General features: G+C 37.6%; 2 protein-coding genes and 1 long non-coding RNA gene across 3 annotated transcripts in view; 2 read left to right on the forward strand and 1 right to left on the reverse strand.

Annotated features, from left to right (window-relative positions):
- Positions 1-17631, reverse strand: part of LOC140562762 (basement membrane-specific heparan sulfate proteoglycan core protein-like) — a 221583-nt gene that overhangs the window by 126805 nt on the left and 77147 nt on the right. The window lies entirely within an intron of this gene.
- Positions 3510-5901, forward strand: LOC140562014 (uncharacterized). The gene is made up of 4 exons (XM_072687364.1): positions 3510-3570; positions 4887-5159; positions 5337-5603; positions 5897-5901. The coding sequence occupies exons 1-4, from the start codon at positions 3510-3512 to the stop codon at positions 5899-5901; spliced, it is 606 nt and encodes a 201-aa protein (XP_072543465.1).
- On the forward strand, positions 6485-9159 carry LOC140562448 (uncharacterized). The gene is made up of 4 exons (XR_011980150.1): positions 6485-7120; positions 7425-7508; positions 7882-7947; positions 8695-9159. It is a non-coding gene; the product is annotated as an uncharacterized lncRNA (long non-coding RNA).

A 17631-nucleotide genomic window follows, 5' to 3' on the forward strand; every position in this document is an offset into this window, starting at 1 on the left:
GTTTCTGCCTGCAGTTTGGTCTTCAGGAAGTGAAGCGCATGCCCATTCCTTTGAGGTCAGGTGACTGACATTCTTAAGAAGCTCTTCGTTTGCTTTGGCTTCATTGTGTATTGTTTATAGATATTGTTAGTCAATTATTTATCTATCTCTTTGAGAATGTTTTGACCTGACTACATGTTGTGAAGGGGTTCACCATAAAATTATTTTTTTAGAAAAAAAATGGCTCTTTGGTGTTGAGCTCACCAGTGCATTGTTTCTTTATGTGTTTTTTTTGCCCAGTTATGGCCTCCTTCACTTGCACTGACATCTTTTTGGACCATCTCCCAAAAATACTCCTAAGGTAAGCGTGCAATTAGAAGAAAATATACATAACAGTAATTGTCTTTGGTGAAGGCCCAGTTTTTGGCCATGGTCTTGTAACATCCTCGCAGATCCGGCTGTGAATGGTGGGGCCAAGTGGGCGGGAGCCAAAATGGTGGCGTGGAGAAAAAAGGAGGGAATAGACAAAACGTCATCATCTAAAAGCAACAAACTAGGTGTGTAAGTCACATTCTTTTAAAGTCTGGTGGAAGGTGGTGATTGGTCAGGGTAACAGGTGAACGCAATTCGCAGTTTCCTGGTAGAACTTTCACTAAAGCTTTAATTTACCATGAACAGCTACCAAATACCAGTTCAACATATGAAATCAGTTCTACACCTTTTATCTTCCTAGTTTTCATGAATTAATACAATTACAGGCCACAAGTTATGAGCTCATGAGCTGTAATAAATGCTACTAAGTCATAAAAGATGCTTCACGTCAGCTTTTAACAATTTATTAACAAACCCAAATGATTACACTGATGATTACACATAAATAAAATAACGCACAGCTGAAGAACACCCATCTTGAACATGTGGTAACTACTCTGTTTACCAAACTGGAGTGAATACCTCAGTCACACCTCAACCAGCAGTGAAGAAGCACTAGATTAGACTCACTTGTAAATAATCTATAAACCAAGTGAACGGATATTAATGAAATGAAGAGAAATGGATGGAAAGGGCATTGCTGTTTCATGTGATATGTAATGACTTACCAAACTGTTTAGAATACACAGTTATTAGTTGCTCAGCTGATTATTCTTCTCACTCTTTAAGTAGGATGTTTTGTCAAACCCAGAATAAAGGGTTGAGCTGAGGACAGGGTGTTATTTTGATCTTGTGGTCTGACTTCTGTTCTAGTGAAACAGTGTTGATGACATGCTCATGTTTAAATAAAAACATCCATATATCACATCCTGTTTTCAATATTATCTCATGGACTAATTATATTGTGGTGGCTGTGTGCTCAGTGGCTGACATGAGGCTTCATGTGCTTAATAAGCTTTTTAAGGAGTTAAGAAGTAAAAAACAGAATTGAGTGTTTTGGGGAAGTTTGGCTTTTATGAATGCTTATATTAGTTTTGGTTTAAGTGACATTGAAGATCTGAAGATCTGTTGTGTTTTGGGTGTAAAGTGTTAATTGTCTTTGGGGTCAGCTGGTTGATATTTGAGGGTGTTTTTAGGGTGGGTTTCTTTGCCAAGGCTTTAAAGCAACAGAGGGAGTTTTACATATTCTAAAAGAGCAGGTTTATACTCTTGGCCTTTGGTTTCTAATAAAATCATGTTCATGGGAACATCTTTAAAGCATGCTGCTACTTCTAAATGCTCCTCATGCTGCAATAAGCTGCAAACAACATGGATGACATCCCTAAGTGCCCCTAGTTTTACTAAAGGCTAGATTATTTAGATTCGCGGCGTTTAGGATGGAAGACCTCAGTCCAGGTGTGACATCATGTTTACTCTGCATTCTCTATCTTAGTTTATTCTCAAGCCTGGTTTTGTATTGAAGTAAACAGGAGCACTACTGTGTAAGCTGTACTGGTAGTGTTCAGGCTTTGTCTCACTCTCAGCCCTTTTCTCTTTGGGCTTCCAAATCTGTGCGTGTGTTCTGTCCATCTGGTGCTGAACTCTCAGATAAATGGACAATAAATGAAGCTGTCATGTTTAACACCATGTTCACTGATCATCTTCAAGCTACCAAGACTCTGACAGACAGAAGTAGTGTCAAAAACACTGATACCACTATCATTACATACAAATTCAGTAGCAGGAGTGAATTATGAGGAAAACAAAAAAATTACAAATCAAATTAAAATAAACTGTTTTAATAGGTTCAGTATTTTAGCAGAATTAATCATTTTTTAGTCTTAAGGCTCAACATTCAGTCGCTTTAGTGAATTCTTATACCAACAGGTAGGTGATGTTACCTGCAACACAAAGCACATTTCTGAGAGAGAGAGAGAGAGAGAGAGAGAGAGAGAGAGAGGGAGGTTCAATGCGTCCACATTTCAGCACCTCTCTCTCTCTCTTTCTCTGTCAGTCAGTGGTCAGTGAGACAGTATGGAGGTCAGTCCACTCTCTGTGCTGCTCTGTGAGTAACTCTTTTCTTTATATCTTCATTAGAGTCAGAGCTGCTGCTGTATGGAGGTGTTTAAATGCAGTCAGACTAGGATCAGTGCAGCTATGGGAGCTTCAGCTCTTTTTCTCATCTTTCAGTTTTTTTTACAGTCTTTTTCAGTTTGAGGTTTGACAGGTTTTATGAGCTCCATCTCTAACTGGTTATGAGGTGTTCAAGGCTACTACAGGTACTACAAGTGTTAGATTTGCCAGAAATCAGTGGGAAGGGACATGACTCAAGTCTGGTCCTCAGGGTGTTTTAATAATATAATTAACACAGTATAGAATCTGAGAACAGACAAGGAACCCTGATTATAACATTACATATTATACTATTACAAACATACATAACAAAACAAAACAATAAACATAATTATATATTATTATAATTATCATGTTGGGGACACATGAATGAATAATGAATGCATTCAGCTACTTCTGCAACCATTGCTGCCCACTGGCATTATACCTTATGCTATGAGTGGGCTACGGGGGTATAAAGCCCCCCCAGGATTGAGCTGTGAAACAGTTAAACCATGTTTTCTGGAATGATGGTGCTCAATCTAGATGAGTTAACCTCACTAATGCACTTGTTTCTGAATTTAATCAAATGACCAATACAACTGGATCAGTACAGTGGTTGTAGTCAACATTGTGGACGTTGTTCATGGTGAACTGTGCAGATGTAGCTGTAGCAGTGGGCAGTGCAGTGATGGAGGACAGTGCAGTTCTATCAGTGGTGGTTGTGAACAGTTCAGATGTAGCAGTGGTGAAGGTTAACAGTGTACAGTGGTGGCAAACAGGGCAGTGGTGCTGGTGAACAGTGCAGTGCAGATGTTTTCTACAGACTGGGACTGAACTCCATTCTTGTGATTTAATAGAAAGTGCTGATTGGCTAAAAGCAGCTTCTTCTGTAAGGAAGATCACAGTCTGCTCGTGTTTTACCTCTAGTAGCCTGAGACGTGTTTATCCTTTTTATCCTTAACCCCCTTCAACTGAGAACAGCGAATCCTTCACACTAATGCATCATGTCCTCTGTTTCTTTCCATACTGTAGTGCTGACTGTACTCTACTGTGGACAAGCTCAAGGTGAGCAGCTACATCTGCTTTTACTGGATTGCTTCATTTACATTCATGTAGATTTACCTGTACAACTTCCCCCAATCCACTGTATAGTTTATTATACACATATTTTACTACATTTTTACTAATATACGATTGTGTGTTTTTCACACACATTGTACATTACAGACCTGTGAGCTTAAAATGTATGCTGACACTGTACAAAATATTACAATGCCAGCATATTTCTATATTTCTAGAATACAGACATATTCAGTTCATTAAGCAACAAAGTCTGATCTTATCCTGATAAACTACTGTTTATATTGTAAAAGTAAAATCAGCTCTGATCTCTTCATCATTTCATCTCAACAGAAAAACCCAAACCAACACTGAGGGTGGATCCTCACACCACTGTCTACACTGGAGACACACTTACTCTGACCTGTGATCTGCAGAGCTCACTCACTGGATGGAGGTTTACGTGGTTCAAAGTCTCTCAGCAGTTAGAATCTCTGGGAGAGTTAGGCCCCAACACACTCAGTATAACAGCTTCTGATTCAGGAACAACAGAGTATCTGTGTCAAGCATTCAGAGGATCATACGGCTCAGACTACAGTTATCCAGTCAAGATTACAGTAAGAGGTTCGTCATTTTTTCTGCTTTCTTTTCTCAAATTTCTTCATTATAGGATGTTTGTTCATCCGAAATAGAATCATTTGTTGTAAATATATATTTTACTGTGCAAAAACATCATATCTCCAAAATAGCAGCTTTGCAGGTGAAGGAAGGACTTTTCAGAGGAAGTCTGTGTAAAAGATGAGTTTTTCTGACTCAGATCTTAATCACTGAGAGCTTTTACAGCTGTTGTAAAAAAAGAAACAGGTCTTTGTTCAAGAAATTCCACAGTGGGCCGTCAAAGACACATGTATGTCCCACTGAGACACTAACTTGTGTTGGGCCTGGAATTAATCCTGTTTTTGTTTTTTTTTTGTTTTAATGTGACAAACAACTTCATTTCAGAATGAGAGTAAAAATGTTGATCAATTATTCCAGAAGGATTTTGAATTCTGGATCTTCTTACGAGAAACACCTTCTTCAGTTTCTACCTTTCTAAAGTTTTTATGATCTTTGAACAGAGAGACCAAAGGCTACAGTGAAAGGCTTTTAGAGTGACATTAGGCATGGTGCCAAAAGTTTCATGCTTATGTGCTGGAAGAAGACAAGCTGTGTAAGCATTTGCATGCTGAAAGTCACACAGCTTTTTACACATACAGCTTATACTGACCATGATCAAATACAAATAAATCAGCTCTGATCTCTTCATCATTTAATATCGACAGAAAAACCCAAACCAACACTGAGGGTGGATCCTCACACCACTGTCTACACTGGAGACACACTTACTCTGACCTGTGATCTGCAGATCTCACTCACTGGATGGAGGTTTAGGTGGTACAAAGTCTCTCAGCAGTTAAATCCTCTGACTGAATATAAAGACACCAACACACTTAGTATAACAGCATCTGTTACAGGAATAGCCAAGTATCAGTGTGTAGCACTCAGAGGAGACTACATCTCACACTACAGTGATCGAGTGAAGATTACAGTAAGAGGTTGGTCATGATTTCAGTTTTCTTTCTACAAACTTTCTACAGACTTCATTTCAGAATGAGAGTAAAAATGTTGATCAATTATTCCAGAAGGATTTTGAAATCTGGATCTTCTTACGAGAAACACCTTCTTCACACAGAGTTTCTACCTTTCTAAAGGTCTTTATGATCTTTGAACAGAGAGACCAAAGGCTACAGTGAAAGTGCAGCCAGCTGAGCGTGTGTTCATCAGAGAGAGAGTCACTCTCACATGTGACATAGAAAGTGGAGTCTGGAATTACGAGTGGTTTAAGAATAATGATCCTCTCAGTGAAGCTCAATGGAGAAAGAACTATGAAATCTCTAATGTTGATGGGTCTCATGAAGGTGATTATACCTGTAAGGGAAGACAGTCAACAGAGCCGCGCTACTCAGAGATCAGTGCTGCTGTTAGACTGACTGTATCAGGTGAGTGTGTCGTCTTCCACACATTTCTACCATTAACAGTTAAAAGAGTAGAGGTGCTTTACTGCTGCAGAAACATTATCATGTACATCAGCTTAAGAAGTGATAGAGGAGGATCAGCACACTTCTCTTTACAACACACAGTATCTCAGAAAGCTCAGTGAGGTCAGAGAGCTCGGGTTTACTAGATGAGGTGGTTTTACAGTGTGAGGAGATACAGTAGAAGCTATGGTTGGAAAACTGGGTTTTGGGTTGTTACTTTAGTTTAATCAAAGAGAGGAATGTCTCTTTTACAGGGTGAAGCAGACTAAAATGTAGACACTAGACACTATCTCCTGTCCATGGAAGGTTTTCTACAAGATTTTAGAGCATTGGTGTGAGGATTTGATTGAATTCAGGGACAAAAGGATTAGTGAGGTCAGGATGTTGGATGATCACCACCCCAACTCATCCCCAACTCATCTCCAAACTTTTAGAGGGTGAAGCAGGAGAACGTAAAAACAATGACATTTTCCTTTAAAATCTAACAAACTCATAATTATATTAATGTAACAACATAATTCATGTTCTTACTGTTTATTTTCAGAAACTCAGCAGAATTTAGATTCTACAGGTTTCACTGTTAACTATTATAATTATTTTAAAATACTTATGAAACAGACATAGTTACTCTTCAAATCACACACACACACACACACAAACACACAATTTATAAGTAGTGTTCCACTATGCTTCTGAGCATGCCTGTATATATGTGAACATACAATAGATATACACAAATATAGAAGGTTTCCCAATACTTTTGTTCATATTCTAACACATGCTCTTTAATTTTTTCTTTTTTAAAAAAAAAGTTTATCCTGCTTTTGTTGGAGTAAGTCTCTCTGTAATGGCCAGTAAAGGCTTTCACCAGGATGTTCACCGATGGTCACAATGATCATCACCCCACCTTATCCCAAAGGTTTTAGATGGAGCAGCATATTTCTAGAGAACACAGTTCCACTTCTCCACAGCTCGATGCTGGGGGGCTTTATACCCCTCTATCCCATGCCTGGCATTAGGCATGGTGCCAATAAGTACATGCTTTTGTGCAGAAACTAACCAATCTGTGTGTATGTGTGCATTGTTTTTATTTATGCACTCATGCTTAATGCATTCATTTAAAGGGGTGTCCACAAATATTTGGCATCAGTTAAATGTTAAAAATGACATTTTAGTGAAGTTCATATTACAAAATTAATCCTGAAAATAAAAGATCACTAAGTTGCACTTAGTGTTTATTGTGAGAAACTGTACTGTACAGAAACACTGTAGGAAAATCAAGCTGCTGTAATCTTTCTCATAACTACTGAAAGACACACAGCTTTTTACACACGCAGCTTATACTGACCATCATCACTTACTGCTTATATTGTAAAAGTAACATCAGCTCTGATCTCTTCATCATTTCATATTAACAGAAAAACCCACACCAACACGGAGGGTGGATCCTCACACCACTGTCAAGACTACAGTAAGAGGTACGGCATGATTTCCTGTTACTTCATATTAGACTGACTGTGGAAAACTGTCTATAATTTTTGCAGAATGGTTTCCAGTGTTGTCTATTTTTTTTTCTAATGGTTAGATTCTATGTGTTGTTCCCTGCACTGTGTTTCAGGCTGTTTGTATGCTCTCTTGGTGCAGATTGTACCTATAGTTACTGTGTACAGAAAGTGTGTGTTTGTTTGTGTCCTGCTTAGTCAAAGTGAATCCACCCTGTTTGATTCACATATTTACTGCAGTCTTCTCTGCTTTAAAATAAAGAGCTCCTTTGTTTTTCAGGTGAGACACCTGTCTCTGAATCCTCATCTACACCAACACCACCATATATACTCTTCAGTGATGCTGTTAGACAGACTGAATCAGGTCAGTGTGTTGTCTATCATCCTGTACACGCAGGTTGGTTATAATGGAGGGGATTTTTTAAATAAACATATAGAGATTAAATAGAGATTATTCACAGCATCTGAGGTTAGAGAGGAATTCTGTTTCACAATTTTTTGCCAGACCAAACTTTACTCCTGAGAGCATGAGCTAATTCCTTTTAAGGTGAGATGTTTGAAAGAGGAAGGTATCTGTTATGTTTGATTATGCGGATAGATTACTGCTATTGACTAGAAGCAGATTGGTGAGAGTGATTGCTGAAAAACCAGAGATGACAGAGTGGTAAATTAAGTTGTAACAGAACCCTGTTTTTTATTATTTCACTTTTGTCTCTTTCCTGTGTTTGATGATCCAGTAACAGAACTAACTGTTGTGACATATTGTGAGAGTCAAATGGAAAACGCCAATCAACATCGTAAAGGTAAGAACCTCTTACAGTTGCAAGAAAAGGAAGAGAACCATTTAAAATGACCTGAATTTCTGTATTGATTACTAATAAAATCTGGTCTGATCACTATCTAATCCACAATTATAGACAACCACAATCTAACTCAGCTAAGAAGTCACAAACTGTGGTACTGTTAATGTCTTTTATTGAACATTGAGTAAACATCCACAGTGCAGGCTAGAAAACAGTAAGTAAATCCTTGAATTTAATAACCTGTAGATGATTTCTTCAGCTGCACATAAGTTTTGTACATCACTGAGGATTAATTTGTGTGTCAGTTCATCAATATTACTGGGGTGTTTTGTGTCCACAGCCCTCTACAGGTTATGCCACAGAACCTCAATGTGGTTAGGGGCAGGATTCTGACTTGTCCATTCCTAAACATAAACCTTCTTCTTTTTCAACCATTAATGAGTTGATTTACTTCTGTGCTTTGGGTCACTGTCTTCCAACGTCATTCAACATATCTTCAGTATGTTATGAGGAAGTTTTTGTTTAATCACAAGGTGTCCATGTCCTGAGGCAATGAAGCAGCTCCAAATGATGATACTCCCTCCACCATGCATCACAGGTTTCAAGATGCAGTTTGCAGAGTCTTCTGTAGGACATTTGTTGTGACTCTTAAATTGCTCCTTGCCTTTTTCTTGACTAAAGCCCAAGCTTTGTAGTCTAAGCCCATTTGTAAGTCTAAGCTCATTAATAATGTCTCTTCTCTAACAGGTTCATGAAGAAGGCCTGTGTTATTACTGTGAGGCTGATTGAAGCTTCAGAGTGCAGACTGAAGAGGGCAGCATCTGAGCAGATTTACATTGTCTTTAATACAGCATTTTTATGATTTTTAGTAATAGTTGGTGGTATTTTACACTGATCAAATGAAATGGTCTTATTTACACATGTGTAACTGAAACATTTAAATACAGCACTGACTCCAGAGCTGAGGAATTATCAGAGGTACTGAACTGCATTGGACAGTCATTGAGACTTTGGACATTGGAGTGCTTTTAAGCTCTGAATGTGAGATTCAGTGAGCGTTCTGGTGTTTTATGTTCATGATCTAAAGGTAAAGGCCAGAACAAATGTATAAAGGTATAATATTTTCAACCATGATAAACATTGTTCTAAAACTGTAATATAAAACCTAAGTAGTGTAACATTAGTATAAAGTAGGGATTGTGTGTGTGTGTGTGTGTGGGGGGGGGGGGGGGGGCATTTTTAACATCAGTTCATCAGGTTTGTACTTGACTGATTATATTTTATATGAATATATTTTTTCTATTAATTTTGATGGTAAATTAAAGTTTCTTTATTTAGATAAACACTTTACTTAGGTTTCTTTTTTTTTACTTTGTAATATTTTTGACTTCAACTATTCATTAACAAGTTTTATCTTTTTAGTAACTTTATCTGAGCTGCACAATGTAATTAACAGTTTTGATGTTTGATGAAGCCTGGATTTATCATTAATAAATATTTGATTTTTACCACAACAGCTTTTATATTCTGTTCTGTATTTATATACAGGGTTCAACTTTTAAGTGCAAATTTGTAGCAACTGATTTAGTGAATATACATGATGCTCATTGGCTTGTTTGCCCTCTGTGTAAAAACCCAGCTGCTTGTAAAAGGAGGTAACACAGCAGACACACACACATACACACACACACACACACACACACACACACACACACATACACATACACACACACACACACTTACTTTATGACTTTTATTATGTTTATGACAGAAGTTTGCACATTATACACACAAAGGCATTGGTCATGGGCATTTGTTTTCATGGCAATATTGGCAAATATACAGGCAAAATAAACACACAAGGTCAGGGTAAATACAAGGTCTAAGAGACACATACAGCACATCTAATATGTGGTGAAATGTCATTCAGCAAGTTCTACCTTGACCAGATGATTTTGGCAGCCATCAACAAGCTTCTGGCAGAACTTAATAAAGTTCAGTAAAGTTTATTGGTTTTCTGTCACAGACACAACTTTTAAGCACAGTCCACATATTTTCATTTACTTGAATTTAGTTCATGGTAGAGGTGCAACGACTAATTTTAGATTTTATTTCTGCTTCTTTGAACATTTTTTAATTTTAATAGGAAAGTGATATTTCTTTAATATTTTAAGTTACCAGGAAAGTTAAAGAAAAATGTGCTCATCTTTATTTTCTTCATTGTTCATTAGCTAATGCATGATAATAATAATCAACTATCAGCCCTAGTTTATGGCTATTTCATTTTATTTATTTATTTTAGAAGATAACATAGACATTGAGGTTTGTCTCTATTCTACTTTACCTGTGTGCATTTAACCAGCAAGAGCAGAGGAAGTGCTTCAGATGAACCACAAGTTATAATCATCATCATCATCATCAGCCACAACATGAAAGGCCTGTCTGACAACATTCATCTTTCTGAAAAGGAAAAGCTGAGGTAGTGAAAATTGGTCACATTTACCTGCACTGTAAAAGACTGTGATTCAACATTTACGTTACACTTGCAGGGATCGAACGATGCAAGGACAGGACAGGACAGGACAGGACAGGACAGGACAGGACAGGACAGGACAGGACAGGACAGGGCAGGGCAGGGCAGGGCAGGGCAGGGCAGGGCAGGACAGGAAGGGAAAACAAAGTGCAAAGGCAAACAAAAACACTTGAACAGGCTAAAGCAAAAACAAAACCAACAGAGTAACAAAAGGGGAAATAAAGGGCAAGGTACAAAGAAACAAGGCAAGGAGAATGCTTGAATGTGAATTGGGCTTAAGAGGATGAAAGCAAGGGGGAAGTCCTTATATCCTGGGTCATATTTACAAAGTGTATTTCATTTCTTTTTTTACTACAATTTTTTTAAATTCTAATTATCTGCCAATTATTTGATAGTTCAGGTTTTCAGAGGTTAAGCTCCTCTGGCATTCATATATATTAGAGAGGGTGTGCACATCACTGCCTCCTATTTTCTCTACTGGAGAGGATTTACTTCTCCATACTCAAGTTAATCATGGTTTCATCTGTCCAAAGAATCTTCTATCACTGGGCAGAGGGTTTTTAGGTGTTTCTATGGGTCTAGTCGGACCTTTCTTTCCTGGATTGTTTCCAGTGATTTGCATTTTTATGCAAACCTCTGTATTTAATATCATGAAGGTGACTCCTGTTTGTAGACAAGGTTAGTCAAGTATTTATCTACTTCTTTGAGAGTGTTTTGACCTGACTAGATGTTGTGAAGGGGTTCACCATGTAATGAATTCTACATTCAGATACTTTAGTCTTCTGTGTTTTTTCTGGCTTTTTGGTGTTGAGCTCACCAACGCATTGTTTTTTTTTAGGGATGAACCAAAGAGTTAATTTGGTAACTCCTTTTGTTTCTACTATCTCTCTCTATTTTAGCCCAGTTATGGCCTCCTTCACTTGCACTGACACCTTTTTGGACCTGATAATCAAGGTTCTCCCAGAAATACATAACAGTAATTGTCTTTGGTGAGTAAGTTTCTCATGAATTAATAAGATTACAGGCCACAAATTATGAGCTCATGAGCTGTAATAAATGCTACTTGAACATGTGGTAACTACTCTGTTTACCTGACTGGAGTGAATAGCTCAGTCACACTTTAACTAGCAGTGTAGAGGCACCAGATTAGACTCACTTGGAAATAATCTATAAATCATGTGAACAGATATTAATAAAATGAAGAGAAATGGATGGAAAAGGCAGTGCTGTTTTATGTGATATGTAATGACATGGATGATTTGTACACATACCCAGCACTAGATAAGTGCTAATAGTAGTCTCTTACGAACCTAAGGCAAAAGCTAGTGCAACCTGTATGTACTGCATGATTGGTCCAGTTATACAGTCCTAACAACAATATCATAATTAATTAATGCACACTATTCATACACAGTGCATCAAATATGAAGATTGTTGTAGAATATTTCACTCCATTTTTGTTAAAAAGGTGAAAAGAAGGAGAAGCCTAGACACACATATTTTTTGTGTTTCGCATTGTACAGAAAACTTTCCACAATATCAAATTAGCAGGTGTGTTTGAACTCAAAAATTACCAAAGTCACATTTGATTTCCAGCCAAGCTTCTTGAAATCCTGAAACTGTCCTTCCTTCCTCGTGTAGTTGCTCCCATCAACTGGGAAATATATCGTGAAATACAGTTGGGACAAACTAACAGCCTCAGAGAATTGTTCTAGGGATAAAAGTGAAGTGCCCCAAACACTTTGTAAACATTTACTATCTAACCATGTACTACTAACTGTCTACTACTGACCGCACACAATGTACAGCAGACCTACACCTTAGAAAGTATTGGTGGCACAATTCAAGACACCACACACTTTATTTGAGGTTGTGAGGTATGTGTCCAATGTGAAACACTATTATCCTCCCCAGCAGATCTGCTGATGACCTCCCTAAGTGCCCCTGGTTTTACTTAGGCATCGATTATTCAGATTCAGTTTAAGGATGGATGACCTCAGTCCAGGTGTGACATCATGTTTACTCAGCATTTCCTGTCTTAGTTTATTCTCAAGCCTGGTAATCACACTTTTGTAGATAAAACCTGCAGCTGGATCTTATTTACCATTACCATTTAATAAGTGTCTCTCACACTCAGCCTCCATTTCTTTCTTGTTACACTAGTGGAGTAAAGTATGGGGTATTATTATGTGTCATGTATAGAGAAGTTATGACATATAATTGATCGTAACTCTTCTGCTCTGGTCAACACTAATGCTGACTCAATCAGGCCTCCTTGGAAAGGGGGCATTAAAGGAGCATTGCACACAAATCTTCCTCTGACCTGTGAAATCAAATAAATGTTTGTAAAAATATGTTGATTATTAAAAGTAATTAGATGATAGATAAATATTTATCTCAGATCAATAAACCACAAAGACAGACAGAATTAGAAATACAATTTGTAGGAATTATCTCACCTTCACCTCACACAGGGCTATTTTCACCTAGATAGAGAGCAGCTATTGAGGTGTTTGTGGTTTGTCTTTTGTCCCAGAGTGACTGTGGTGATGTTGTCCTCTACTGAGGAGCTGAAGTAGAAAACTAAAATTGTCCTACTTTAGTTTCTGTCCTACTTTAGTTTGTAATAATACCAATTCAAAACCAACATGGATGATTATTATTCATGCATAGCTTTAAATGATTAGCTAAAGGAAGAATTAGTGGAGAATGTAAGTGTTTACTGACTGTCCAGTTGTAGCATCCCAACTCCAGCCAATAAAACTCTTATTGATGTAAACAGGAGCACTATTGTGTAAGCTGTACTGGTAGTGTTCAGGCTTTGTATCACTCTCAGCTCTTTTCCCTTCAGAATCCATCTTGTCCATCTTGTGCTGAACTCTCAGATAAATGGAAAATAAATGAAGCTGCCAGGTTTAACACCATGTTCACTGATTATCTACAAGCTACCAGGTCTCTGAAAGACAGAAGTAGTGATACCACTCAATCATTACATACAAATACAGTAGGCAGCTGTCACTCCCCTCCCTGCATCAGACCACTTTAAATAATGATGTTTGAATCTTAAGTGAATTTAGAGGAAATATTGAACTATTACAAATATATTTAAAATAAACTGTTTTAACAGTTTAAGTATTTTAGCAGAATTAATCATTTTTTAGCCTTAAAGCTTAACATTCAGTCACTTCTGTGAATTCTTCTACTAACAGGAAAGGGATGTTACCTGCAACACAAAGCCCTTTTTTGAGAGAGAGAGAGAGAGAGAGAGAGAGAGAGAGAGAGAGGAAGGTTCAGTGCATCCACATTTCAGCTCCTCTCTCTCTCTCTCTATCTCTCTCTCTCTCAGAAAAGTGCTTTGTGTTGCAGGTAACATTACTTTTAGTCACTCTTAGTCAGTCAGTCAGTCAGTCAGTCAGTGGTCAGTGAGACAGTATGGAGGTCAGCACACTCTCTTTGCTGCTCTGTGAGTAACTCTTTTCTTTATATCTTCATTAGAGTCAGAGCTGCTGCTGTATGAAGGTGTTCAAATGCAGTCAGACAAGGATCAGTGCAGTTATGGGAGCTTCAGCTCTTCTTCTCATCTTACACTTTTTATGTTTGAGGTTTGACAGGTTTTATGAGCTCCATCTCTAAGTAGTTATGAGGTGCTTGAGGCTACTACAGGTACTACAGGTGTTAGATTCGGCAGAAATCAGTGGAAAGGGACATGACTCAAGTCTGGTTTTTAGACTTTTCTGTTATACACTATAGTATACATCACACATGAAACCCTGAGCACTTATTATAATCAAATTATAAACAAAACATAACAATACATATTTTTTTTATTTTGAGTTGGGGATCATCTAACATCCTGATTTAAGTAACACACTTGTTTCTGAATTCAATCAAATCCTCACAGCAACGCTCCAAAATCTTCCTTGGACAAAAGCCATCCCTCCATCAAAAGAAGGATAAACTCTTTTTTAATACCCATGATTTTGGAAGAAAGAATGAATAAGCATGTGTCCAAACACTTTTGTCCACATAGTGTATGTATGTATTTGTGTGTGCAGCCTAATGTCAAAGTAAAATGACAGATTTAACTGATTTTCTTATTTAAAAAATAAGTAACAAATCATGTACAGCAAATAATGTTATAAAACATTTTACACACGATACATATATTCTAGTTGTATTTTGAATATATTTTTTCATATATTTATTTTTTCATATATTTATTCATATATTTGACACATATATAATGCCATATTTAACATATGGCAAATTAGATTGAATAAGAAATTAAAATAAAAGATTAAACATCTGCAAACATCAAAAGTAAAAAAAATACCCAAACAGCAAAATATTTATATTTACATAAGTGTGTTTGTTATGATGATTTTTTAAACAATTTTCCCAAAACTGCTGTAACTACAGTACTATGTGAACTCACTCGCAAAGTAGCGACTAACCCAACCTTTTCCTTATTGCTTTTTAACTGTTGGATACAAACAACTACATTGCAGAGTAATTAGAATTCATAATTCTGGGTCATAAAATAAAATTAAACACACTCATCAGAAACAATACCATATATTAAAAATATATATTTCTTTATATTGTCAGTTAAGAATAACATTTTAATAACACTTTAATAATAATTTGATAAGTAAGTCAAGTAAAATTTATTTGTATGACGCTTTTTACAACGGTTGTTGTCACAAACAAGACCCCGAGTGAGCAGCCAACGGCAACTGTGGCAAGGAAAAACTCCTTCAGAGCTGTAGGAAGAAACCCTGGGAGGAACCAAGACTCACAAGGGGGACCCATCCTCCTCTGGTCAGAACTATTTACAAATTATTGATAAAAGTTACCAAACATCTATACTGTTGAACTGCTCTGATCATAATCATAATATAATAATCATGGTGTAGTATAACTTAATATAGGCATGGCAGTGATGGTCAGAATAATGATAGTTAATAGTGGTAATATTAATAGTGGCAGATTGTTAAGAGTCCATTTAGGTTTCAACATGGTCATTAGACAGGTAGCAGTGGTAGGAGGGTGTGCCGCTGGTCTGGCATGGGTGGTAGTGGGTACAAGGACTGGTAGGAGGCAGCTGGTCTGATGCAGATAGAGGGGATCTCAGCGGGCAATCTTCCAGCAGGTTGGGGTGAGTGACCATTTACTCAGAGAAGGTAAAGAGACAGAGTTAGTTCTCTGTTAATTTTATGGAGAGCAGAGAACGTTGAGCAGTATCAGAGTGTGTCTGACGACTCTGGCAGGTCTGACTATAACAGCCTAGTTAAAAGAAGAGAGCCAGAAGGTAACACAGACACTGGAGCACCCTGTAATGCTAGCGTCCATCTGCTCCACCGTCCACAAACCTGAGTGATTGCATGCTAGCAGTGAGACGACAGCTCCAGCATCTCAGTATACAATTCCCTGTGTTCATAAACCCCTGGACCTACAAATTTTATCTAAAGGGAAACATTAATTACCAAAAGGTAAACTGAATAGATGAGTTTTCAGCCTAGATTTAAAGATTGAGACTGTGTCTGAGTCCCGAACATTATCTGGAAGGTTATTCCAGAGTTTAGGGGCTTTATAAGAAAAGGCTCTTCCACCTGCTTAGGCTATCTGAATTTTGGGAACTACTAAGAAGCCAGTAGAGATATATAGAGCTGTGTGTCATCTGCATAACAATGGAAATTAATGTAATGTCTTCTTATAACTGAGCACAGTAGTAACATGTTTACAAACTGATAGCGTTCAGTTAGATATGATTTGAACCACGATAGGGCTGTTTCTGTCATTTTCTCTAATTTGTCTAGTAATATAGTATGATCTATTGTATCAAAGGCTGCACTGAGGTCGAGTAGGGCTAATAAAGATACATAACCTTGATCAGAGGCAAGAAGGAGATCATTTGTTATCTTCAATAGTGCTGTCTCTGTGCTGTGATTGGGTCTGAATCCATATTGTAATTTCAATTAATAACATTAAGGTGAATTAATTTAACATCCTTACCTTCTGATTGTGTATTTTATAGCTTTTACTTTACCCCTATTGATCCCTTTATTTCTCTGCTGACTTGCAGTTCTCTCAGTTTGACAGGTGAGAAATGAATGAGAAAGTGTAAGGGTTAATATTTAGGGTTAACAGTTCTGATGTAAATTATATTTATACACCATTCTCATATGACTGAATATATGGATCCACGGTGAACAGAGATCAGAATAGTAAAAATAATAGCTATTTTTAGATAAAGTCATTTAAATGGACAAGACTGTTAATACTGGTAATTGCACATGGGGAATGATTGAGGATGGTAATTGATACTGTGGGGATAGTGTTGACTCATGTGGACATAAGATCACATTTGTTTTAGTTCTGATCAGCATCCTATTGTATTGTGAGTGGAAAACTTGTCCATCAGCTGGTTGTTTACAGTAATCCAAGCACTAAACCAGCATCTGATCAACTTCTAATGTGGAAATGACCAAAGAAAATGACCCAGCAGCTTCCAGCAGTCTCTACAGTGTAACCCCTCTTACTGTGAGCTGGTGAAGAGGGTCACAGCTGTAGTGGAACAGTACAGCTGGATTAGTACAGTGGTGGTAGTCAACATTGTGGACGTTGTTCATGGTAAACTGTGCAGATGTAGCTGTAGCAGTGGGCAGTGCAGTGATGGAGGACAGTGCAGTTCTATCAGTGGTGGTTGTGAACAGTTCGGATGTAGCAGTGGTGAAGGTTAACAGTGTACAGTGGTGGTAAACAGGGCAGTGGTGCTGGTGAACAGAGCAGTGCAGATGTTTTCTACAGAGTGGGACTGAACTTAATAGAAAGTGCTGACTGGCTAAAAGCAGCTTCTTCTGTAAGGAAGATCACAGTCTGCTCGTGTTTTACCTCTAGTAGCCTGAGACGTTTATCCTCTGTATAATAAAATGTTTAAGAGGAGGAGGAGCAGTGTTGTGGACAATTTCATAGACAAGACACACATTTCAACCTTTAATCAAACAGCCATCTCCGACTGTAACCGGCTTTTTAACCCCCTTCAACTGAGAATAGCTAATCCTTCACACTTATGCATCATGTCCTCTGTTTCTTTCCATACTGTAGTGCTGACTGTACTCTACTGTGGACAAGCTCAAGGTGAACAGCTA

This window comes from Salminus brasiliensis, chromosome 9 (assembly GCF_030463535.1).
Source record: "Salminus brasiliensis chromosome 9, fSalBra1.hap2, whole genome shotgun sequence".
Classification (NCBI taxonomy): domain Eukaryota; kingdom Metazoa; phylum Chordata; class Actinopteri; order Characiformes; family Bryconidae; genus Salminus; species Salminus brasiliensis.